Source organism: Magallana gigas, chromosome 9 (genome assembly GCF_963853765.1).
Source record: "Magallana gigas chromosome 9, xbMagGiga1.1, whole genome shotgun sequence".
In the NCBI taxonomy this organism is placed as follows: Eukaryota; Metazoa; Mollusca; class Bivalvia; order Ostreida; family Ostreidae; genus Magallana; species Magallana gigas.
Genome location: NC_088861.1, coordinates 43,922,362 through 43,949,975, shown reverse-complemented (window position 1 = coordinate 43,949,975; position 27,614 = coordinate 43,922,362). Strand labels below are relative to the sequence as shown.

General features: G+C 36.5%; 2 protein-coding genes across 2 annotated transcripts; one reads left to right on the top strand and one right to left on the bottom strand.

Annotated features, from left to right (window-relative positions):
* The first annotated feature begins 784 nt into the window (after window positions 1–784).
* LOC105329151 (condensin-2 complex subunit G2) lies at window positions 785–24,982 on the top strand. The gene is made up of 28 exons (XM_066071393.1): window positions 785–944; window positions 1,291–1,425; window positions 1,840–1,957; window positions 2,764–2,918; window positions 3,435–3,572; window positions 3,695–3,789; window positions 4,902–4,968; window positions 11,171–11,251; window positions 11,510–11,602; window positions 11,926–12,051; window positions 12,994–13,173; window positions 13,653–13,805; window positions 13,958–14,180; window positions 14,519–14,628; window positions 15,139–15,234; window positions 15,432–15,509; window positions 15,651–15,721; window positions 16,251–16,422; window positions 16,957–17,133; window positions 17,291–17,404; window positions 17,617–17,784; window positions 17,875–17,974; window positions 18,194–18,369; window positions 19,247–19,387; window positions 19,795–19,889; window positions 23,559–23,659; window positions 24,180–24,270; window positions 24,544–24,982. The coding sequence occupies exons 1-28, from the start codon at window positions 870–872 to the stop codon at window positions 24,605–24,607; spliced, it is 3,393 nt and encodes a 1,130-aa protein (XP_065927465.1). The 5' UTR covers window positions 785–869; the 3' UTR covers window positions 24,608–24,982.
* LOC105329152 (uncharacterized) lies at window positions 24,971–26,676 on the bottom strand. The gene is made up of 3 exons (XM_011430336.3): window positions 26,518–26,676; window positions 26,280–26,346; window positions 24,971–26,039 (listed from the first exon to the last, which is right to left on the bottom strand). Exons 1-3 carry the CDS (start codon window positions 26,599–26,601, stop codon window positions 25,717–25,719), a joined length of 474 nt encoding a protein of 157 aa, XP_011428638.3. The 5' UTR covers window positions 26,602–26,676; the 3' UTR covers window positions 24,971–25,716.
* Between the last annotated feature and the right edge of the window lie 938 nt (window positions 26,677–27,614).

The window sequence follows — 27,614 nt, the reverse complement described above, 5'->3', positions numbered from 1 at the left end:
CCCCTAGCTCTTACCTATCAATGTTTTTATTTTATTTTTTTTTTTTAATTTAATTTGTATCTCATCATCTGGTATTCTATTTATGTTCTGTGAAATAAACTTTTTGCACATGTTAATAAGAAACTTCACTGTGCAAATTCATTGGATGTCTTTAAATCAAAATTCTTCAAAAACATATTTTTCATATTTCCAGCCAGAGTTTGTTATGGAATGAATAAATTCTGATATCTTGTTTGCAACCTTAGGACTTTTAATATGTCAAATCTTCATTGTCTTTAATGGCAAAATCGTCCTTATATCTAGGGAATGATCAAAGTAATTTGTTTTTTGGAATTTTTTGCTCTAAAATGTGGTTTTTAAATCAAACAATACTATGAACATGTTAACAACAAAAAAAATACAAATGAATATTATGAACTTTTATTTGGTATCCTTAATTAACATATATTTAAGTCAGACATTTTTGGAAATCGGCCCAGGTAAAGTATAATTAAGAAATCATCTAAACATGAAAATTAGAAGGTTTTTAAGGTGCTCTTCCAGGGTTGGAAATGAAAGATTGTCGGTTAATTTTTATTTATTATTAATGTTTTTTTTATTTGCATGTACATTTTTCATACTTGTACATGTAGGTCTGCCCCCATCACTTTAAAAAAAGATGTCGGTGAATGCGTCCCGTACCCAATCGTTACATTTTTATACAATGAGGGGAAATATGACACTTTTAGAATTTATTTTGAAAATTCGCATACCTAAAAGCTCGGGCTCGGTATTCAACCGGATATGATTTTTATAAAGATAGCGCGCAATATTTAAAGAACAATTAACTAACTAAGTTATTCGGACGACTACAGGTATACAATTATAGAATGGAAAAGAGAGAAGAATTGATACACATTTCGTCTAAAAATGCTTCTAAAGAACTGCTGACTTTTGTTTCACATGTAAGTTCACGTACACCAGACTGGTTTACTTTGCACTGCATGATTACCCTGTTTGTGTTTATACTTTCAAAGTCTCATGGCCTTGTTAAATAATCATAGTATTGTAAGTATACTTTACAAGTCTCATTGCTAAATTGTAGATTTTCATGGATAGATTATATTTGTCCCCTTGGAATGATCATATTGTCCTCCACTTCGAGTCAAGCAATATCTTGTCCATTGGGGCCAATATTATCAACATGATCATTGATCAATATTGCCCTCAACCCCAGTCAATAGTTATTAAGGGGCGTATTATATTCAAATAAATGTCGCAGTCATTCTCGCATTCTTGCATCATTTTTAGCACAAGAAGAACCTGACGGACATATTTGATGGCTACACAAAGAAGCAGACGGAGGAGTTGTGGGTGGGTGTCAATCAAATGTGTGCCACCACCCTCCTGACCCTTGACCTGGCCCAAGATGACCGACTGGAAGGGGTGGGTATTAAAGGTGGATGGAGAGAGTGTGTGTGATGAGGGAAGGGTTTTGTTACTATTAACATCTTCAGCAAGGGCTCTGTTTTGGCAGGGAAGAAGTTATATTATTGTTAGAGTACTAGGAAAGGATGAATCTGCTTATAGAAATATAATGAAAATATATGGCTGGAGAGGGAGTACACACTGATATTGTTGATGTCATGACAATCCATCACCATTGCATCATCACAGGAACTCTCGGTGGCCTTTCAAGTTTCACACTGTTAATTCTCATGTTGCTAAAAAATAAATTCATATTCAGTTTTCAATTGATAACATCTTAAATTTTTATTTTTGATAAATTTTGTAACCTCAATCTAATTGGTTATGAAATGAGATTATAGTTGTAATTATTTGTATTGTCCTTATTTTCAGGAAATGCGGGTGGTCCTGGAGACGATGGAGTGTTTTGTGATGCTGGCACAGACAACAATCAGACAGCCATCTCCACACATATCACCCGACCTCATGTCTACAGCGTGTGTCCTACACGGTGAGCAGGGGAAATTATCTAGGATTCTGTTAATTTTATTAACTCTATCAATCATGCAGCACATATTTTGAGCTTCTATTTCATGTACCGGTGCATCTCATACTAACACATGTGAACATGTACATGAAATCAACTTTTTAAATGAACTATTTACTCATGTAGTTTATCTGAAGATCAAAAAAAAATTATCATTTGGGGGGGGGGGGGCAACTATCTTTTCAGAATCATAACAAGTTTTTTTTTTTCTTTTTTTTTACTAGAGATATGATTTAGCTGTCAGTATCAATTAAGGAATAAGGAATCATTCTTTGAGTATTATGAGATGATAATTTCGGTCGGGGCATGTTCAAATCCAATAAAGCCCGAAGGGCTTTGTGGTAGATTCCTTACTACTGATACTTATATTTTTCTAATTCGTACACTTTAAAACAACATTATTTTAAAACCATTATTTTTTATGTAGCATATGCTATGTATTACTACGCGGCGCAGCCAGTACCGTTTTTTGGTTATGCTATAAGACACGCCCATTTTGTGTCACTCATGTTTTATAAAGTAATTGGGTTTTAGGGTTCAAAACTGATTTGTAATGTTATCACTGACAAAGACGGGTGAAAATGTAAATATTCAAAATGAAATGCATTTTTAAATTATATGTACTAAGTGTATATCTGTACTATAACCATACTTTGAACTGTTTCTCTCTTTTTCATTCCCCCTTCCTCTCTGACACCTCTGTGTTTTATAAAAGAGAGGATTTCAAATATTTTTGATTTGTCCTAAGTTTATTTGGCCTTTGTCCTCAGAGCTCCTCCTACACATGCCTGACTCAGCAGACCGACTGAGGAACAGCGTGTCCTCTTTGTTTGAGGAGTGGTGGAGGCTGGGACTGAATGGTCGGTTTGACCTGGTCACTAACACCCTCATCTACCTGTTACAGAGGAGTCTATCCACCAGGGGGGTAAGTCTAAATGTCTGTCTGTTACAAAGGAGTCTGTCCTCCAAGGGGGTAAGTCTAATGTCTGTCTATAACATAGTAGTCTGTCTACTAAGGGGGTAAGTCTAACTGTCTAACATCTGTCTGTTGAGGCTTATTGGGCTGGCTGCGTAGGAAAGTGGTTCCTTGTAGTGACTAAAAATGAGAATGGTCATGAAAAATCTGAGTGACCAAACCTGCATTCTGTAAAGATTTAATTTCTCGTTTTGGTTTTATGATTTTTTTTGAGAGTTTCTTTGTTTTATTCATTGAATGTTTTATTTGTTTGGCCATATTTTCTGACGAATTGGACTTACAGTTCAGGCAAAGTTTGTTTCTGCATGTACAGTGTACCGGTACATGTATTACAAGATTTGTTGATCATTGATTATTTTCTTTTCAGGTTTAACTTGTAAGTTAGATATTGCAGTGTTTTTTCTGAAATGCCCAATTTTTGCTTTTTTTTAATTGCTAAACAAACAAGTGTTGTTTTTTTGGCAGAATGCAAACAGTGTCAAGAGAGTGTGGGCACTTCACTCAGCTCTAGAGTTGGTTGACATGACCAATGAAAGTAGTTCTCTGTTCTTTGATCTTCTGCAGCAGACCGTTGTCAATAACAACTACCTTGGAACGGACGAGGTTTGCACTTTGTTATTATAACTGTGCTTCAGTGGTGCACATTGATGTGAATTAAGTTTGCTTTGCCGATTTTAACATGTATGATAGGGTTGAATGATGAGAAGTCCTTTTGACTGTTACAGGGTCGTCGATTTCTGGGCTTCATTATGACACTGGATGGTACCTTGACTGGTTGTCTTCACAAGTGTATCAAGAATCACATCCCCACGGCACCCAGGTAAATACAGCACCCAGGTAAACACATCCCCACAGCACCCAGGTAAACACACCCCCACAAAACTGTTTCTCTCTTTTTCGTTCACCCTTCCTCTCTGACACCTCTGTGTTTTATAAAAGAGAGGATTTCAAATATTTTTGATTTGTCGTAAGTTTATTTGGCCTTTGGCCACAGCACCCAGGTAAACACATCCCCACAATACCCAGGTAAACACATCCCCACAACACCCAGGTAAACACAACACCCAGGTAAACACAGCACCCAGGTAAACACATCCCCATGGCACCCAGGTAAACACAACACCCAGGTAAACACATCCCCACAACACCCAGGTAAACACAGCACCCAGGTAAACACAGCACCCAGGTAAACACATCCCCACAACACCCAGGTAAACACAACACCCAGGTAAACACATCCCCACAACACCCAGGTAAACACAACACCCAGGTAAACACATCCCCACAACACCCAGGTAAACACAGCACCCAGGTAAACACATCCCCACAGCACCCAGGTAAACATATCCCCACAGCACCCAGGTAAACACATTCCCACAGCCTCCAGGTAAACACATCCCCACAACACCCAGGTTAACACATCCTCACGTCACCCAGGTAAACACATCCCCACAACACAACACCCAGGTAAACACATCCCCACAACACCCAGGTAAATACATCCCCACAACACCCAGGTAAACACATCCCCACAGCACCCAGGTAAAAATCTGCATAAAATCACATCCTTACATCATCAAGGTAAAAAATCTGTGTAAAATTACATCTTTACATTAGTAGGTAAAAATCTCCATAAAGGTATTTTAGCTCAGCTCCCTGATAAAAAAAAAACAACTTGTAAAAGCAGATCCTTGCATGATGATATGGATTTTTGTTTTAAAAAAATATTCCCTATACATACGGTTAAAACTCGGAGAAAAATCTTGAGGTAAAAATCATATATTCACACAACTTTCCTGGACAAGGAAATTTCTGATGCGCTAAAGTAAAATCATGATAGAAACACATCTGGATTCAAGTTGATTGATGGATTTATTTCACCATGTGTGCGTGTGTTTTATTGTAATTTAATTTTGTGGTGTTTCATTGTAGCTCCTGGCTGGAGAGATTTGGTGAGGTGTATTTTCGAGCCTGGTCCATAGGATCCAACCTCACCGAGGTAAGAGAAACAACCCTGCATCGGAGGTAGGGAGGTTTCTAGGAGTAAATAAGACCATCGTTAGGTCTGGTTCATGGTTGATCCCGCCTCATAATGTGATGCAGATTAGAAAACTTGGAACCTGTTTGTTTTTGCATGAATCATCGAAGCATTTAAAGTGTTTATTTTGTCTGGTGTTAATTTTCCTTCTGCTTTTTGTCACAGTAAACTATTCAGAATATATTTATCAATCAACATGCAAATATACAATTTATGTAGAAGTGAAGAAAATATAATTGTGTGATTATTTTACGACTTTGGCCTTCACCAGGCTTTTAATTCATTACTGTATACAGGGTAATTTTCGCCCCGTGTTATTTTTGCCCTTCTGCTCTTGCAAATGGTTTCGCCCCGTCTTAAATTCGCCCAGACAAGATTGTGTATTAGAGAGATAACTTGGAACATTGGTATTTGCCCAGTCTTCAATTTGCCCGCTGAAAATGAGGCGAAAGGGACGAAAATAAAACGGGGGCGAATATTTCCCTGTATACAGTACAGGCGTGCGACCAGTTCTCGCCGAGTACCATTTCTCGCCAGTGCATTGTGACATCTTTTTTCGTATATAATTTTATGTGTTGATAAAATGACGTCACAATGATGTACTGGCGAGAAATGGTACTCGGCGAGAACTGGTCGCACGCCAGTATTCCTCAAGTATTGTACAATACATATGATATTTTACCATCATGATGATACATATTGATACAAACTGGTAAGAAACACTACTGATTCAGTTTACATCAATATCTATACTTACCTGCATCAACTTTTTGCATTTTCCCCGAGCTGCCTACGATCATGCCTGAACTTTTGAGACCACCCCTGTGGTATCATCTAGTGTTTACCCATAATGCACAAGCATACTTCCGTTTCAGTTTTGTTCGGGCATTCGAGAAGAAAAGCCGCGTGTTTTTCTTCGATTAAAATTTCTTAAGCCTGCGGTCTTAAAATGTCTGATTCATTTAAAATTTGCGTAAAATGTAATAGAGAAATGACCGTTTTGGATGACCACGCAGAGTGCTATAGACACAGAGTTTGCAACGAAGCATTTCCATGCGAAGTTTGCAGTAAGTGGTCAGAGGAAAAACGGACGTTGATCAGAAAGATGATCGAGCGAAAGAAATCTGAAGCGGGGAGAAAGTCAGCTACATTGCCAAATCCAGAAGTTCCCTCTGTGGGGAATAGTGGCAATCGTTCTGATAGTCAAGTTTCCTCTGCGGGAAACGTAGCTGCGTCAGAAATTCTTTCTCCGACAGAAATGAGTCAAAATGGCGGCGACTTGACGCAGGGTTCAGTCCCACCTCAAGTAGGTAATTTTCCGCCTTTCGTGTTGGGGAATTTCGAAGCCCAATGGCAGCAATATCAAGAGAATTGCATGAAAAGGTTGATTGACGCTAGAATTAAAGAGTTGGTCCAGGATTCGAATAAACAACCGACTATTGCTATTACGTCTGATGTTCGTTCAGACAGGGCGTGTAACAGGTTCGATAGATTTCGACCGTCAGATGATCAACGCTCCAGAGAATCGGATGACGATGATTTGGTAAGCCACAGAGGTGAAACTGATCAAGTCTTAAGCAATTCACTTGATGATGTTATTGATGTTCACGAGGATAATCGTTCAGAGTTTGATAACTCTGTCTTGGGTTCAGTACATACGCATGACACAGACTCTAATGGTTCATGCATGGTAGACTGGAAAAATTTTGTTAAAAAAGTGTCTACAGAACTGAACATCAACTCAGTTGATGCCTCTGAAACTCAGAGCCGAGACTTCAAATCATACATGTCAAATCGTTTGATTGGGACAAAATCATCTACCCCACAACAGTCTTTGCCTATGGATGGGTACATTTTAAACACATTAACAGATGTTGATGAAGAATTCCAGCGAAAAGGTGCGATTCGGACTTATAAAGCATCAGATGATGAAAAATACCGAGTCGCTTCTTCCGACTTTGACAAGTACTGCACAACGCCGCGCCTTGATGACAACATTGAGGACAGCAGTTTTACAACAGGGAGAAAAGGAAACAAAAATTCTTACCGTTTCCGCAACCCTATGTTGCATTCACGCAACAATGAGTTATGGAAGATAGATCAAGGATCTCGACTTCTTCTAAGAGAGTTGACATATGCCTCTCTAATTACGTCCTACGTTGATAACGTTGTATCTGATGAGGACAAGACAGAGGCCCTACAAGCACTCATGCAGGTGTTCAAGTCAATGGCTGATGTTACTTCCCGCATGTTAGTGGGGGCAGTTGCAGCCCGCAGAGCCATTCACATTGAGGATTTGGCTTTTAAAAACAAAGCAACTGAAAACAAACTCCTTGTACAGACAACTCTGAATCCTAAGCTCTTTTGTGGGAAGTATTTTGATATTCTTCACGCAAGTGCAGAAAGTATGCGCGATGCTAAAGAAACACAGCACCTGAGGGGTTCAAAGCAGAGAGATGGTTCAGCCCTCAGTTCTGCAAGGAAAAGAAAGAGAGATGATTCAGTGGGCACCTCGGAACCGAAAGAACAGCAGTCATCCTTTGCAAAGAAGGGAAAGTTTGCTGCAGAAAAGAATCAAAAGACTACTATAGGAAGAGGACGAAATTTCAATTCAAGAGGTTCCTTCAGAGGTCAAACTCGTGGCTCTGCACAAGATCGTTTGGGGTTTCGTCCCCCAAAGTAGTTTTGACGGATCAATTAGAGACTCGACTCGAGTTGCAGAAATCAGCCAAAGTAGGCTGTCGGATCATTTCGTACCACAGGGAGTGGATGAAAATTACATCCGACGATTGGATTTTAAAAATAGTCCAGGAAGGACTCAAACTTGTGTTCATAAAACACCCTCCAAATACAGGAGTAAGAATAACAAATGTACAAGATGTCGTCCAAAGACAATGTATTTTAGAAGAAATAGAAAGTTTATTAGAAAAGCATGCCATAGAGATTGTTCCCAAGACCCAGGAAGGTCAGGGGTTTTACAGCACCTTTTTTGTTGTTCCAAAACGAGACGGAGGTTACCGTCCGATTCTCAATTTGAAACCGTTAAATATATTTCTCCAAAATCAACATTTCAAGATGGAGTCTCTAAGGTCAGTAATACAGGCTCTGAATGTAGGAGACTGGGTGGCATCAATAGATCTAAAGGATGCATATCTACATGTTCCAATTTATCCAGAAGACAGGAAATACCTCAGGTTTTGCATAGACAATATCCATTATCAATTCAGGTCAATGCCCTTCGGTCTAGCAACAGCCCCAAGAGTGTTTACGAAATTAATGGGGGCAATAGGTGCACATCTAAGAAGTCAACAGATTTCCATTTACATGTACCTGGACGATTGGCTTCTCAAAAATGCAGATCGAATTACATTAGTTCATCAACTAAGGAGAACTTTGTTTCTGCTGATGGACTTGGGCCTGGTAATAAATCAATCCAAGTCAATTCTGCAGCCAACGCAACAGATAACTTATCTTGGAGCACTATTCAACCTCCAACAGGGTATGGTCTACCCCAGTTTGGACCGTTTTCTCAGTCTGTTTGGGGCAATTTCTACCATGGTTATGGAATCTTTTATCCCAGCACGTACATTCCTCAGAATCCTTGGTTTAATGGCAGCCTGTATAGATTTGGTACCTCTTGCCAGACTCAAGATGCGTCCCATTCAGTTCTGCCTTCTGTCCCAGTGGCGTCCACATGTGGACGAACTGGATCATCTGATTCAAATGGACAGTTTCCTCATCCCACATCTTCTCTGGTGGATAGAGAGAGGGAATGTTCTGGCAGGAACGTCTATTCTGAGCTTCAGAGCAGACCTAACCTTGTGGACGGATGCATCAACTTACGGGTGGGGAGCCCACCTAGAGGATCGCAATGTGTCGGGGAAATGGACGGTGATAGAACAGTCATCACATATAAATCTGTTGGAACTCAGTGCAGTGGAGAATGCACTTCATCACTTCAGGGACAATGTCAAACACAGGCAAGTCTTGCTGAGGACAGACAATTCAACAGTAGTGTCTTACATCAATCGCCAAGGGGGGACAAAGTCTGCAGCCCTATGCGTGATGACATGGAGGATTCTGCATTGGTGTCACCTTCTCGGGATACAGCTCAAAGCAGCTCACATTCCAGGGAAAAAGAATGTAATAGCGGATCAGTTGTCCAGAGGGCGACAAATTCCCAAGATGACAGAATGGAGTCTCAACCAAGAAATAGTTCAGCAGATTTTTCGAGTTTTTCCCACTCCAAACATAGATTTATTCGCAACAAGGGAAAACCGGAAACTAGCAGTGTTTTGTTCTCCGTTTCCAGACCCCTTGGCATGGGAATGCGATGCGCTAGCTGTAGATTGGACAGGAATGTTTGCATATGCATTTCCGCCTCCCATATTAATTCCGAAAGTACTCAGGAAAGTGGAACAGGAGTCGTGTGTTCTTCTCCTCATCGCTCCGTTTTCACCAAGACAGTCATGGTTTCCAGACCTACTACATCTATTGGTCGACATTCCAAGGGAACTTCCAATAATAAGAGACATGTTGACTCAAAGAAGAGGGCAGTTCATTCATCCAAGTCCAGAAAGTCTGCATCTGGCGGTTTGGAAAATTTCAAACAACAAAGAACAGAGAATAGATTTTCTGAGAAAGCTAAGTCATTTATCTTCAACTCACGAAGACAGTCAACAAGAAAAATGTATGATGCTAGAATACGAATCTACAAGGAATGGTGTGCCAAGAACCAAAAGGATTCAGTTGAGGCCACTGTAGCTGATTTAGCAGACTTCTTCATCTATTTGCATGAAGAACGTAATTGTAAGCCAAATACTTTAATGGGTTATAGGTCAGCGATAGCATCTATGCATAAGGGTTGGAGCAATAGTTCTGTCAGTAACAACACTGATCTGTCAAAGTTAATAAAAGGAATATACAATTCTGAACCTAATGTACGACCATTACTTCCAAATTGGGATTTGCCGACTGTTCTTTGGAAGTTGTGTGACTCCCCATTTGAACCGATGAATTCATGCGATATGAAGTACCTTACATGGAAGACAGTGTTCCTTGTGGCTCTGGCAACAGCATCAAGAGTAAGCGAAATTCAAGCTCTTTCAATTGGAGAGTCACATTTACGTCTTGAGCAGAATGGAATACGTTTATTACCAAATATACAGTTTTTAGCCAAAACTCAGAGATTAGGAAAGCCATGGAAACCAATATTCATACCAGAGTTTAATAGCTTTGCAACAGACAGTAGAGACTTGCTTTTGTGTCCTTGTAGAGCACTTAAAATGTACCTAAAAAGGACAGAGTCTTCTCGTGGTGATGAAAAGTGTTTATTCTTGACTTACAAATCGGACTCGCAAAAACCAGCATCCAAGAATTCAATTTCAAGATGGATTGTGTCACTAGTAAAGTTTGTGTATGAACATAACAGTGAGACCTTATCTCATGTGCGTGCACATGATACAAGACGATTGGCAACTTCATGGGCCCTTTTCAATGGTGCAACTCTAGAAGAAATTCTACAGACAGCTCATTGGGCAACAGAAAACACCTTTACTTCATTCTATATGAGAGATGTTCCTCAAGGAGAAGCTCGCTTTGCCAAGTCATCAGTTCTTGATACATCGAGATGGGCAAAAGAAAAAGAACAAAAATAGAATATCTTTTTGGGTGAGTGTATTCTTTATTTTACTATTATATGATAGTGATTGTAATCCCGCCCAATATTTCTGCTACAAATTCTGCAAAAAGTTGATGCAGGTAAGTATAGATATTGATGTAAACTGGAGGTTTTTAAAGGTAAAACCCCTGTTTACGAGATATCTATACTTACCTGCATCACCCACCCCTGTTCATTGGGTCCTAGTTGTGTAGGCCCTCACAAAACTGAAACGGAAGTATGCTTGTGCATTATGGGTAAACACTAGATGATACCACAGGGGTGGTCTCAAAAGTTCAGGCATGATCGTAGGCAGCTCGGGGAAAATGCAAAAAGTTGATGCAGGTAAGTATAGATATCTCGTAAACAGGGGTTTTACCTTTAAAAACCTCCATATTTTAGTATTTGTTTTAATTGAGAATACATTATATGTGGTGTAAGTGGTTTGATAATGTTTTATCCATTTATTAATTGAAATACTTATTTTTTTTCTTACATCAACAGAAGCTAGAGACTGACTGTATACAGGACCTGATGAACCACGCAGTACACGCCCAGAAGTCTCTGGCCCCAGCCCTCAGACAGGTAGGTACAAGTAAAGGTACACGTGTATTACATTTGACTGTTGCATTCTATTGAGTATTGACGTTCTATTCTATTGTGTTTTTAGAAAAATTTGTCACCGATTCAAGTACATAGCTAAATATCATGCATATATGTATGCAAATTGGTATGGTCAGAAATGCAGTGATACAAATCTATGCTCACCTGTTAAAAAATTGAACTACAGCCAAATTTCATTCCTGCAAGATTTTTCTATAGTGAGTATTTTATGTACTGCAGGTTTTGACGTACTTCCATCAGCAGAAGAAGAAAAGTGGAGTGGATGCCATGTTGTTAAATCTGTACGAGCCATTTCTCTGGAGGTCTCTAAAGGTTTGTATATAGCAGTGATTTATTGAGCAATCACTAGGCACTTCTGTAAATGTTTCATTTTCTAACACAAAAAGTAATGCATAATAATGATAATATACACATAAACACACAACTTTTTACTTTGGATAGAAATTTTATGTAAAAATATAATCCTACATCCCTTCCTCCATTAAAAAAAAGAAATATTAAGAACAAAACGGAGGAAATCAAAATTTAATAAATTTTTAAAAAGAGATCAGAAGTCGAGTAAACCAAAAAAGAAACCTGGCTTGTACAACTTGAGTTGAGTGGTTCTCTGTTAAACATTTTCCGCTCTTTTGTAGGTGGCTAACCCCGACGTGCGAGGTAATGCAACCTGGGTGCTAGTGGACGCCTTCCCTCTCCTTGACCCAGATTTCAACACGGAGGAGAAGGACACTCTGCTCCAGAAACAGTTTGACCTCCTACTGGTAAGGGCTAACAGGGGATAGAAGAAACTGAGAAGGGATTGATTTAATGCAGCTACATGTACATTTATAAAGGTTTCTTTATTGGTTTTCTAAAGGAATAACTAATATGACAAACTGGTACAGAATAAAATCTTATGACTTTTAAACTGATGTTCATTAAAAAAAAGGTGTACATAAGTTAAAATACATGTGGCTGTGGACGTGAATTTGAACTACCAGTGACTGAGAAATCAGTAAATTCCTAATTAAACACGACGAATTAAAATCCGCATAAATTTGCGAGAAGCATATCTTGCAGATTTGTTAATCTCGCTTTTAATTTTCAATCATATGTAAACTAAACGAAATTATGCAAACACTTCGATGTTCGCGAATTTATATTCATGTGATTTGATGCAAACCAGTTGAATCGCGATATTAAGTACTCCCATAAGATAAGGAATCTATAGTATACATGTACATTATAAAGATGTACAGTAGTAAATACCCAAGCAATGGTGTGTATCTCTACTTACAGTAAAAATAATTTGTATTCATAATAAAACTTACTTTTGTGATAATGCTTTATACCTCAAAGATTTTCTTCTTGAATTATGTATTTCATTTTAATGATAAATATGCATTATGACAAACCATCCCTCCAATGTTACCATTATTAGAAGGTTATATGTATAGGATGTTACAGAATGTTACCATTTTAGAAGGTTACATGTATAGGATGTTACAGAATGTTACCATTATAAGAAGATTACATGTATAGGATGTTACAGAATGTTACCAATTTTAGAAGGTTATATGTATAGGATGTTACAGAATGTTACCATTATTACAAGGTTACATGTATAGGATGTTACAGAATGTTACCATTATTACAAGGTTACATGTATAGGATGTTACAGAATGTTACCATTATTACAAGGTTACATGTATAGGATGTTACAGATGCTGTTGGAGGACCCCGTCCCCGGGGTCAGGAGCCAGGCCGTGCTGGGGGTGTTCCGAATCATGAGCCTCTTCTGGGAGCTGATGCCCTCCGTCACCATCAAAAACATCATCACCAAGGTGATCCAGGACCTGGCGTTTGATTCGTCGTCAGCGGATGTCAGAGAGAGTGTCGTCAAGGTCAGGGGTCAATATATGTAAATGTAGACAAAACATAAATAGAGAGCTGTTATTGTGTTCTTACCATGTAATGATCAATGGATTTTCTTTTACAATTTCAGTTTTCTTGGTACTTTTAAGGTTTCCTCGTCATACATATTATATACATTATTGAGCTCTGCCTTATCACCTAGCCCAGCACAGTTTACAAATGTGTTATCTAGTTACTTAAGTAAATGTCATCAAAGGTGTCTCATTAATTGATATGTTAAACATACAATGTACTGTCGGTCTCTGTAATTTATTAGTGAGCTAGATATGTTTTACAGGGTCTTTTGATACTTGTGGTTAAGTTTAATATCAACAAAGATGTATTTTCCTTTGATATGTCATACACAATGTAGGTCTCATTATGAATTATTAACAAACAAAATACATTTTTACAGTCTTTCATAAGTTGATATAGTTAATGTTATTAAAGTTGTCTCCCCCTTTTACAGGGCCTGATCACCCTGGTGGACAATCACCTCTGTCACCTGATGCTGAAGCCCATCCTCCCACAGCTACAGAGCCACATCCACGACACCTCAGAGAAGGTTCGAGTCGCCATGGTAAACCTCCTCCTGAAGGTCAAAGGGGTCAGGGCTATCAAGGTATAACTGCATTTATTACTAGAAGTCATTACATTGAAGAACTATATAATTCATTATTTTTGTGACATGATCAGTTCCAGAAATATTGACTGTACTTGGATTACTTTGAAAGGGGAGTTTGCCCAATCATGGCAGTTCATTAATTTTGACAGTTCTGGGAGGTGGTTCCAGTGGAGCACCTGTTAGCCCGCCTGGAAGTGGACACCGCCCCAGTGGTGCGGCGCCTGATGACCCTCCTCTTCCCCAGCTTTCTCCCCCTGGACAAGAGTGAACAGGAGCAGATCCCCCGCTGTGTGGCTCTCATACAGACTAACCCTGGGGCGACCCGCGTCTTCTTCCGTAATGCCCAGCACTTTATGGACCTCCAACAAACAGGTGAATGGCTGGGAAATCTAAGGCTGCCTTGGTTGCTATGTTCTTGCTGTTAATTAACTACTTGTATAAAAGGGAACTGGCGAACTGTTTGTCACTTTCCAATGAAATACCTCAACAGCACCCAATTTGACCTTGTCAATTTTTTCTTGTTCATAGTATCTTATTTGACTTGCTTTGAAAAAAGTCAATTCTGGTGTAGACTTGGTTAGAACAATATATGCTTTTTCAAAAACTGTTTGACAGTTTATAGTTTTAACATTCCATCTCCGTTTTATATATGGTCAAATTTGTTAACTATTTGATTTACTCCTCTATTGACTTATCTTTGTTGTATACAGCCGGCTACATGATAACTCTGTGTAGGAAGATCTTGGAGTGTATCAGAGACGAAAGGATACGACAGGAGTCCCAAGATAACTCGCTGAGTGATACTCAAAACAGTGATGAGGTGAGATAACTCACTGAGTGTTACTCAGAACAGTGAACAATCTAATTAAAATTAAATGTTAGATTACTTACTACTCTTTGTGTAGCAAGTAAGCGAGCGGATCTAACATCTAATTTTAATTAGATGGAACAGTGAATGGGTGAGACATCTTACATATTACATTGAATGATACTCAGAACAGTGAAGAAATGAGAAAACTCACTGAGTGATTCTCAGAATAGTAAAATGAGAAAACTCACTGAGTGATACTCAGAATAGTAAAATGAGAAAACTCACTGAGTGATACTCAGAATAGTGAAGAGGTGAGATGACTCACTGAGTGATACATGGAAAACCTAAGAGGTCAGTTAACTCATTGAGTGATGCTCAGAACTCCAAAGAGGTTTATTGAGACAATAACAATAACATCAAGTCAGTTGTGCAGGATTAAAGATTAATAGATAAATAAAGATTAATAAATAAATAAATTAAAAAGTTCACAAGGTAACAAGAGATGATATCTGCTTCCAGGAGGAAGATCTGACGGTTCACAATACGGCGGTGATGAAGGGCTTCATAGAGATCCTGGTGATCATGTGGTATAACATCTCCACAAAACTTCAGGAGGTAACGTTATGGAAAACAAATTATTTGTTAGTGTCCTGAACCAATAAACTCAAAATTTTTATGAAGCACAGCACTATGATTTTTTAATTTGCTAAGGGAAATGGCTCAATTTCAAATGAAGTTATTGTAACTTTCTTTATAAGAGGTATTTTTTTTTCTAGAAATGCATGATTTTGTATTTTCTTTTTCCCATAAAGACTAGACATAAGAAAATTGAGCAAGATCTTCAGCAGAAGTTTTGCTTGGCTGTGCCAGAGATGTTAAAAACATTTGAGGTAAGTATGGGATCAGGAAAGACATGAAATAGAGTTCGAAGGGATGACTTACACTGAGAAAAGTGACTCACTTCATTCTGAAAAATTCACAACAAAATGTCATTTACTATTGTAACCTAACATTACATTTTGATGTTACAGGATCCTGAGATTTCATTGGCTGTTATTCTGTTGGCTGGACACCTTCCATCAAGTTCTGTTCCTGTACTCAGGTAAATATACATGTGGTACATCTATTCACTGGCCATGAAGACAATAACAAGCTTACTCTCCACATAGACAGCAGTTATTTCCTTAGGCACATCCAAGAAAACAAGAAGCTGTAGGGTTGGACCAAAGACTTGGTTTTGTCTGAAAACTGGGGTGCTAGTTGTTTCATTCTGGTGAAACAGAGTCTACTTGAAAGTAGTGGAAGTAATTTCCTAAAATATTTTTCTTTTATATTGATCAAGACAAATTTGTTTCTTTCTTCCATGAGACACATCTATGATCACATGGATGTATTTTTTCAATAAAGTACAAGCTTGGATTTTGAATATACCCGGTATGCTGCATGCATACTATCTCAAGATGTAAAATTACTTTTATTTTAAAAAAGTAACAATTATGTGGATCCAGAAATTTTTACAAGGGTGGGGAGGGTCCGAATGATAGTTTAGTAAGTCAGGCTCAAGGATTTGTTTCAATAACTCAACTGTCAGATAAGTATGTGAATGTTGATTCAAAGCCTGTTGTTTATAGCCGCAGCTGTCTGTCCAAGCTGAAGAAGATGACAACAGAGACTGAGGAATCTCACTACGGGTGTCTGTTGGAGGCCAAGTGTAAGTGGAACAAGATGGCAGATCTCCTGGAGCTTCTACAGGAGTGGATCTCAGCCGGCTTCAGGGGTGGAAAGAAAGAGAGCACAGCCAAGGTAAATAGCTATATAAACCACAGTGGTAGAAAAAAGTACGGCAAGGTTAATGATTGTCATCTGAGACAACTTCAATTTGTTTTGATTTGGGTTTTTTTTTTTTTCAGAAATAAAAGATTGTTTTTGTCAGTTGGGTTATGTAATTTGTTTCTTCATTGATACTGTAAACGTATTATATTTGGCATGTACAATATTTGTAAGAAATTGAATTTTAACCATGTTGGCTTAATTCTGGATGCACTTGATTTAGTGGAAGCTACTTTCTGTCTATAATCAATGAATAATCAAATGAATACACAGTCAAATTTGATATGCTCACAGTATACAATCATGGTTCCTATTGCTCTAAAGTTTTGTGTGTTTTTCCAAGATTGATTATGAAAAGTTTGAAGCCTGCTTAAAAGGGTTTTGCCTGCATCAATAAAGCAGTGATCATTTTCAAATTATTGTAACCAGATGCAAAATTTAGGGATCACAATTTGATAAGGAAGGTCAGTTTCCTTGCTGATTTAAATCGTAGTCCTTTTATAACAGAAGGGTAAGGACAAGAGGAAGTCGGTGACGTTCGCGGAGGAGGAGAACCAGTATGGACCGGTTCTGGCCGCCCGCTATCTGACCTACCTGATCACCCACCCAGTGTGTCGGGCGGCGGTTCTATCCCACCACCCCCGGGAACTGATCCAGATACAAGAACAGCTACAGGAGTCCATGGTGAGGGGAAAAGTGTTTTGTGATAGAATTTGAAAAGTCTTTATCTGGGTCAATGTTTTTATTTAAAGTTTTATGTTATGTTTTTGTTCATCTGAGATGAGTGAGATACTTTGAGTTGTTTATCTCATTACAACATGTCAGCTTTCATTTGTTCCAGCTTCATATGGGGAATAGATTGAACCAGACCGGTGACTCTCTGAACGACGATCTCCTGACTCAGTATTTTGTGATGTACTGTAGACTCACACTGCTTCTGCAGGATCAAGCACAGGTATGAACAACAGTACTGTACACTAATTGTTTAATTCAAGAAATCAGAATTTATTTCATCATGGAAGATTAAATCCTTTGAAATAAATGACAACAGACAAAACAGAATTTACAAGATTTGTTAACATGGAGAAAGGATGGCAAGGTCATTCAGGCACAAATTAACAGAAGTATACAGTATTGCCAAGGAGACTGATATGTTTTGATTGACAGGAGGACTTTGATGGTCTGTCGGCCCTGGTATCGGTGATGGAGTGGGCTGAGAACAAAGTTCTACCTCACATCAACTCCGGCGGGGTGGAGGAAGAGGGCAAAGGTCAGAGGAAGCGCTCCGTTACTTCATCCGCAACAAAACACGACTTGTGTGGACAGGTCTTAAAGGTCGGTTGTTCAAGTCCATCAAGTATGGTTGTGACACCGAGGCAAAGAGGGTTACTTTTTACTTAGCATTTTATTTTATTTTGTTGTCAGAGCTTTCTACAGGTGTGCAGTAACTGTTTGTTGGTGGGACTGGGAACTCCAGAATTTGTGTTGAAACTTTCCAACTTCTGTAGAAATGCTCTTAATGCAGGTATGATTTTAATTGCTTTGTTTTAAATTTTTATATCTTAGACGGATTGTACATGTCATTACATTTAAGCACAATTCAATTTCTTTTTCTTTTTTAAGTTGTTGTACACCAAAAGATGTGTTTCACATGAAAGTTTCAAAGAATAAAGCATTCACTAATATACAGAATTTTTTTACCCAATTTTGGTTACTTCTATAGATGAAAGATTTCTTTGTTTAGATGAGAAGTTCCTCCTGTTGTCTGACATCACTTCCTGTTTGTACCATGTGACTGAGTTTGTCGTGAGTCTGGAGGAGGAGAGCGGTGAGCAGAGCTCGGTGGTTGTAGATCTCCTCACCGACATCCTGATGTCAGCTCAGAGGAAGTCTCAACAGACCACAGACACAGATAAAGCGGTAACTAATCCGGGCACAGAACTCCTCTGTTGGATCAGAAACAAGTCACTGAGAGTTGATATGTTCATGTATATTTGTTAGTGTTGAAACGAATACCATAAATCAATATACGAATATTCGTGAGTGCTATTCTATTTGTAGATGTCATCTATAAGGTATTTAAGCGTGTTTGATAGTTTATATTACTATGTGATTGTATGTGTAGAATGCTTTAACAAGTCAGTTTGAAGTTGACACTATTAGTATCCATTGAATTATAGGTGCGCATTTACTTTTTATGCAAATAATGTTTAATGTAATTGTAACTACAATCAAAAGATTTATTACCTCAATTTTAAATAAAATACTGCAGTCCTGGCTCATGTAGGAGACAAATTCGTAACTTAGTAAGTCTGTCCAAAGATTTCCGCCATGTTTAATTATAGCATTAAAAAAAACAATAAAGACATTAATTCCCGGAAAATGTCCTGAATATTTAAAATTAAAGAACAAATTATATCGTATATCTGTACCAAAGACAATACATAAGGACATTCATCATGGTTTGATATAAACTTTTGCTTTTTAGTTAAAGAAACTTTTTAAGATTAGTCAATATTTGTAAATTAGCAGCCCAGTCAGAGATATTGTTTAAAATCTGTACATTTTAAGTCTTCAAAATGTTTAAAAAAAAAATTATTAAAATTAACAAGAAAAAAATCCAAATTTTTTAATACATGTATTGTGATTTTCCGCATTAAAATCACTGTAAATCAGAAATCTTTCTTTGATTATTTAGGTAGAAAAAACAACCCGGGGTTACTTTTTACCCCGCCTTGAATTAAAACCACAAGTTAAATGAACAAAGTAACTTCATTTTTGTGTTTACTGTTTGTAGTTTGGTGCAAATATCAAGGGCCCGGTCACGGAGACCTTGACCTCTGTATACAACAGAGGGGGGCAGCAGACACTGAAGCAGAGCCTCACGGCCGCCCTCATCACTACTGTCATGGACGAGATGACCCAGGCCAGTGTCAAGGTCAGGTCAAGGTCAAAGGCTAATTCTTCATGAATATAATACTGTTCCCAAATATAGTTTACAAAGGTTTTTGATTGATAGTACAATGTACAATGTACCTGATCTTGACATTTTGATGATTACATAATTAAGAAAAATACTTAATATTATTTACGTATTAATCAATATTGATAAATATCATTCATATACAAGCTGATTTTAATTGTGCTTAAAATTTGTTTTTGCCAAAATCCCAGAGTAATTACTCAGTAAGGTTAATATTTGTTGGAAAAATTGTAAAAAAAAAAAAAGAAGCATATTATGAACATATATCTCTGTGCAATTCTCTATATATCTTAAAAGTAAGATTAATGTTTGCTATAAACTTCTAACAGTTAAATTTTTTATTTTTGTACATGTTTTAACAGGACGTTTTGGAGGGAGTGACAGAGAGCCTAGACAGTCTGCCCCCTGTATCCTCTCTCCTCACCGGGGTCATCAGCAAAAAACCCAAAATATTACGGTAAAAACTACAGTTATAGCCATTTAAAAACACCTTTAACTGTAAAACAAAGTCACTAAAAGAACTAGTCAATCTTGTCTTAAACATATTTTGTTTCAAAAGCCATGGCTGAGAAATGTACCATTATGAAATTACATAAATCTTACATGAAAACTAATGGAAAATTGCCAATATACCTTTATATGGATGCATGTGTAATCTGTATCACTGTCCACGCTGACCTCAATTTTACATGATCCTAATAATACAGTATTAATCTCTGTTTAGCTCACCGAGACGAAGTCAGGGGGAGCTTATGCTATACCCTCGGCTTCGGCGTCGGCGTCCGGACCTGGTTAAAGTTTTTGTTGCAGGTCCTGTATCTAAGCTATTACTTGTCCTATCTTCACCAAACTTGCATGGATGATGCATCTGGACCTACTTATGGACTTGAAAGACTTGGATGCTGAATCTGAGTCCTAAATTTCAGATGCTGGAGGAGGTTAAGGTTGTTGGACCAGGTTAAATTTTTTGTTGCAGGTTTCTTTTGATAGCAATATCTAAGTTACTGCAGGTCTGTACTTCACCAAACTTGCATGGATGGTGTGTCTTATGATACTGATGCACCAGACAGGCTTGAGTGCTGAATCTGAGCTATAGGTTTCGGATGCTGGAGGAGGTTAAGGTTTTTTTCGAGCTGGTTAAAGTTTTTGTTGCAGGTGCCCTTTGATAGCAATATCTAAGTTACTGCTGGTCCGTACTTCACCAAACTTGCATGGATGGTGTGTCTTATGATACTGATGCACCAGACAGGCTTGAGTGCTGAATCTGAGCTATAGGTTTCGGATGCTGGAGGAGGTTAAGGTTTTTGGAGCTGGTTAAAGTTTTTGTTGCAGGTGCCCTTTGATAGCAATATCTAAGTTACTGCTGGTCCGTACTTCACCAAACTTGCATGAATGGTGTGTCTTATGATACTGATGCACCAGGCAGGCTTGGGTGCTGAATCTGAGCTATAGGTTTCGGATGCTGGAGGAGGTTAAGGTTTTTAGATCTGGTTAAAGTTTTTGTTGCAGGTGCCCTCTGATGATTATAACTTAGTTACTATTTGTCCTATCTTCACCAGACTTGCATGGATGGTGCGTCTTATGATACTGATGCACCTGACAGGTTTGAATGCTGAGTCTGAGCCATAGGTTTCAGATGCTGGATATGGTTAAGTTTTTTGGAACAGGTCACATGTTTAATAGATAATACTACTTTTTCAAACTTGCATATTTGATTAAACTGTAGTATGAATGAATCACAGAGGAAGCTTCAGATGCAGAGCTTGATCTCCATTATTAAGGATGCTAAAAAATATATCTTAGTTATAACAGGTCCTAACTTCACCAAACTTGAATGGATGGTGTGTCTTATGATACAGATGCACTGGACAGGCATGGATGTTGAATCTGAGCCAAAGGTTGCGGATGCTGGAGCAGGTTAAGGTTTTAATTGCTAGTGCCCTCTGATGATGATGTCTTAGTTATTACTGGTCTGAACTTCACCAAACTTGCATGGAGATGCGTCTTATGTATACTGATGCACCTGACAGGCTTAAATGCTGAATCTGAGCCATAGGTTTCGGATGCTGGATGAGGTTTAGTTTTTTTGGAACAGGTCAAATGTTTTATAGATGATAGCTTGCATAGTTGATTTCACTGTATTATAAATGAAACGCAGAGGTTGCTTCAGATGCAGAGCCTGATCTCCATTATCAAGGATGCTAAAGAAATCTCCTACCTCACTCAAACCTGCTCGATAGATAGATGTGTTTGTTGATAAATGATATAACATGATTCCTATGATATAGTATTGCATGGTATGAAACAATATAGTTTAATATGATACAATATAATATCATATGTGATATTATAAAAAGTTATATGATACGATATGATATTGTGTAATTTTTTTGATATTTTATGTTATGATATTGTATCATGATATTGTTATGTATAGTTTTGTATATTATGATAAAATATTGTATATTGTTTTCCCTTGGACTGAAATGTCACACTTTCATTGGATTAAACATGGCACGTGATTGCCTCATATATCTCTATGTATGTTCTTCGAGGATTAAATATTAGGCAATATGGCCGCATTTGTCGACGCTTTGCTTACTCATTTTGACAATTCATAGTATCATAAACCGCATGCCGTAAGCTCTTAAAGTATTTAGAGTAGTTGCCCTTTGAATATTGACGTCACATTGTTTTGTCTGGAGCAGAACAAAATGGCAGCGTCTAAAAAAAAAATCTGCAGAGGAAAGGGAGAAAACATTTAAAATTGAATAGCAACAAAACATTGTAAGTAAACATGGGTGAAGCAAAGATTTGCAAAGAGTATTTGAAAGGTGAGATTGAAAATTTTGAAGAGTTTAAATGATAGAATTGGACGAGATATTAGGCATCTTGTACATGGCTTTGCGTAGATCATCGCTATTTGTGAATAAATATGTCGCTTGATAGTCCTCGGGAAAACAAAACACTTATTAGGTTAGTTACTAACTCACTACGGAAATATATTGGGTTGATCAATCTCATAGATGGCTCAGCTTCGCCTCGCCATCTATGAGATTGATCAACCCAATATATTTCCGTAGTGAGTCAGTAACTAACCTAATAAGTAATAATATTATATTGTATTATTAATTCATTATTTAATCACATGATACTACTACATAAGATATTGCAAAATATAATATTGTATCCTATGATACTATATTGTATATTCTATAATATTGTATCATACGATTTTGTATAATATGATATTAGTTTCTGTAATATAGAATTATATCACATGAAATTGTATAATATGATACTGTTATAATATATAATACCGTATCATACGATATTGTATAATATGATAATGGTTAATAATATGATATATTATCACATCACATGAAATTGTATCGTATGATATTGTAAAATATATTATTGTGTCATATGATACAATATGTATAATATAATATTGTATTATATAATATTTTACTTTATCACATAATATTGTATCATTTGATATGATACAATGTTGTATCAAATAATATTGTATCATATGATACAATATCATATTATGTATAAAAATGATACAGTATCATACTATATTATACAATATAATATCATATGTTTCAATGTTATGATGTATTATGTAATATGATATTGTAACATAATACTATATTGTTTTATATATTATGATATTGTATTATTTGATCAAATACAATAACGTATAACACAACACAATGTCATATCATACGTTACAATATCATATCTCATCATTGTTTATTATGGTATTTTATTGTATTATATGATATATGTTGTAAATATGATAGGATGCAATATTTACTTTTATATTATTGTATTGATTAACATATGAACATATGATTATCATACAATTTTTTAACAGATGATATACGATATTGTGTCAAAACAGAATCCAGGAATATTCAAGATCATAAAGTATGATTTTCATTTAATATGATAAAGGTGGTCTCATAAGGTGAAGTCTCATAAGGGTGATGTCTCGTCTCGGCGAGCTTTGTAATCTGTGATTACCTATGTTTTTTTTCTTCAAATACATTCTATTGTATCAATGTCCTTTTTACCACAATTTGACCTGATCTTCATTCAGTAATCTCTTTGTCTGCAGTAATTTCCTGGAAGAGTTGGAGTATAGAATCAAGAGTTGTCCCGCCCCAGATCTTAACTGTCTACACGGCTGTATTCACCTTGTCGCCACAATCTCCAAATGTAAGAAAAAGGTGTTAAATTCAGGTGCCAGGGCCAGAAAACTTGAATGAGCACACCTTTGAACTCAGTTTCACTTTCCTGCTATATAAATCGTTTTGTAATAATTGGAACTTGGGATCAAGTTTGAATATGTCTTAGTTTTTAAGGCCTTGAGTAGGTTTTTATTTTATGTTTGTAAAAATGACACTAAGATTTAAAGTGAGCTTGTTTTATGGGTCCAGTACATGTTTGTGACTAGGTATAAAAACCCAGCGGTTATTCATCTTGTCTTGCACACTAAATGACTTGCAACAAGCTGTGAGGTAAGGGTGTTTGGCCATTAGACTAGATGCAAACTAAAAGGGAGTTGTTTTAAGAGTAAACTTGTTATATTTCCATATGTTACACAACTTTCTAGTGTAAAGTACTATTAAGTTACCATGAATTTCACTGGTATAAAAAACAGATCATTTTCTGCCTTGTATTTATTTCTAACACATTATTTCTGTAAAGTTACAAGTCTTGTTAATTCTTATTGTAGGTAAACCAAGTTCCTCAGGTCTACGTGAATGCCTTGTTGCAATAGAAACACACTTCAAAATTTTAGATCCACCAGAAGATGAAGAAAAACGGTAATTAACTAATGTTTATATAATTGATCTCTGAACAGAGGGTTAAGTTGTACACCCATTTGAGAACTTGTTTGTAAGTCTGAGAAATACAAAACATTTATGATGGTATTCTTTATAAAACTGGCAACAGATTCTTTGACCTACCAATAAAAAAGATATTTGATCGAAAAGTTGATGATTATCTCATGGCAGTATTAAACTTTTTAAAAGAATTTAAAATAGCCTCAATCTTTCCAATAAATTTTCTCTGATTTTATCTTACTGTTTTGGCAGGTATGTGTATGACAACGTAACTCAGAAATTGGAAGAATGTCAGAAAATCTTAAACAGGAGTTAGGAGAACGCAGAACAAGAGGAAAAACTCAAACTATTGGTTAACAAACGTGTCAAGTTAGCAACTTAGCATGCATGTATGTTTTCATGATAAAATAAAGTCAGAAAGTTTTGATCATTATACGATTAGTTAATATTATTGTTAATGCATATTGGAAAAAGAGAAAAAAGTGAGAAAAAGTCCAAATAACATTGTTACAAGTTTGGTTATTTATTGTTTTAAACCACTAAAAATTAGATCAGATGTACATACTACTGTATCTATGATTATGATAATATATCTATCATAATTCACAGCTGTGTGTACATGATACTAAATTAAAAATATTATGAAAAATCTACCTTTATGAAAGAGAAATAAACAATGTTTTTCATTGAATTTTAAAGTTTTATTATTTTTTATTCAGTGAGTTTTTACCAATTGCCACAAAAATATCAAAGAAATGTGGTCATGAAATACAACAATAACATGGTCATGAAATACAACAATAACATCCTTTTAAGATGTGTCTTCTTCATTGTAATCCAATCACACTTCAACGTACAAATATTAGAAACCACAAACGAGGTGTAATATAAATGTGTTAGCTGTACCCAGAGACATCCCTGTCGTTGATACAAGGAAGCGCCTTATGCTATAAATTCCATACATAACGGATTACTTAATTTCGCGATTCCACTATTTTGTATCAAACCACAAGGTTATAAAGTTGCAAGCACCATTTTACTAATATAATTTCCTAAAATTCAAAAGTCTAAAAAATAAAACCCAGTTTTAAAAAAAAAGTCGGGAGGGTAAATATTTGCAATTTTACGCAGGTATTAATTCCTCGCTTTTTATTAAGAATCCACAGTATTAACTAAAGTTATCACACAAGCTTAATCACACGGTATTTAATAAACACCGGTAAATACACTTCATCAGCAACGGATAACTTCACGGTAACTTTAATGGTGTAATGATCGAACACTCTCTCCAACCCAAACTCCGATTATAAACACGTGATTTATTCTCAGAGTGAGAGTACAGTTCAACATGTCCACGCAGAAACCGGGGTAACACTACTCAACACAGATTATAAATCCGTAAATAGATTGCTGTGAAAATAATCTTTAGGATGTATCTAGATAGGACTGATAAACTGTCCCAGGGGCAATCGGTAAATTATCTGCGATGTCTTTTCTCACAAACACCCCCAACCCCCGCCCGTCCTGCAGACTGCTGAAATGTCCGGTATAGCCAAGAGAGCGCAACGCTCCCCGTGTATGCATCAGATACTGGCTCTCCTGTATGTGGTCCGCCAGAATCACTTCCGGTTTGATGGTGCTGACGTCATAGAGGAACTCCTCGGTCAGTGAGCTGATGGTGTCTGAGAATGTCTGCTGTTCAAAGTTTTGTTTGGAGAAATCCACCTTTACACAGTCTAGATTCTCCACTAAATAAAAAAAAAGGTTATTATATTACCGGTATCGTTCAGAGTTAATACATATAATTGTAAAAATTGATTTTAAAAGATTGGACAAAAATAAATTTGAAATAAATATAAAAACTTCTTTTTTCAATCATTTTTTTTTACCGGTAATTAGGATTGTTTTCTATATGGCAAACTGATTTATTGTTTTTAATAAATCTACATTGCAATTACATATAGTGTTATAAAAGCGCGCCAATGTACCTGACTTTTTTCGTTTCCCTGCATATGTACTCTTCTCGCCGCAAGTTGAACAGAATGAAAATAGTGCCTATATGAATATAAGGACTATATTTAGCGTTAAAGTAATTATAAAACCCACAGAAACGAAACAAGACATAATGAAAATATTCGCAAGAGATAAATGCATTTCGAACATTACGAAAACTTTATTTTTTTTAATTTATTTCCTGAACTATGTACGGTAAAGTCCTTAGCGTACCTGAGGAATGTTTCGTGGTGACTGTGACTTTACTAGTTTCGTTTCCCTCAGTAGGATATTCGTGAGACGACTTATTCCCTGCATGGTTAACCGCACACTGACTCTATGAGGACGTGACGACAGATCTATACTATACGTAGTTTGTTTACAAACATACCGCGCTTTCTGCGTAGCTCTATTTCCGTCGCTCTATTAACATTCCAGAATAACCTAGATTATTTTTAATTGTAAACACCACAACACGGAACAGTTATAATCGATAATATATGGATTTGTTTTCCTGATAAAGAAACAGATATTGTTTTCATGGAAATATTTTACCAGCCTGAGATAATTATGAAGCTCAGAATATGAGTTCGGAAAAGAGGAAAGAATATACATACGCACATGTAATATTAAGAATTGATATTATAGAACTGCGTATACGTAGAGCTACTTGAAATCAAAGGAGAAAATTATAATTTTAAAAACAATAAAAGAAAAGTCTCTGATTCTAAACAATGCTTTGAAGGTTCTGCTATTTTTATAATAACCCCCCCCCCCCCTACCAATTAATGCATCTAAGTCATGATTTCTTTCAAGTCGAATGCTATGAAATGTTTAAAAATACACCTGAGATTGTTAATTCTATTTAAGTTTTTTTGCACTGTATATATTTACTTCTTTTTTGCATATTTTAGACATTTTGAAAGATAAAGTCTTAAACGGATTCATATATATATATATATATATATATATATATATATATATATATATATATATATATATATATATATATATATATATATATATATATATATTCCGAAATGACGCCGGTGTTAGGGGACGTTTATTTGTATAATGTTTAAATTGCTTGTATATAAATATTTTGGTTTTTTTTTTAATTCAACATTTGCTTTCGGTTCATTTTTGTTTTTGTTTTTTGGGCATTGTTTAAATGTTATTTATTTTTTTTTCTTACCGTTTAAAAAATATTCTCTTTATATGGGTGAAATATCGCAGAATGTCTAAAAATTATATCGAATATTTTTTTTATAAAGATTGGGATTGTTAGGTTATTTAATTCTTAATTACATGTATATTGGTCGATGTATACA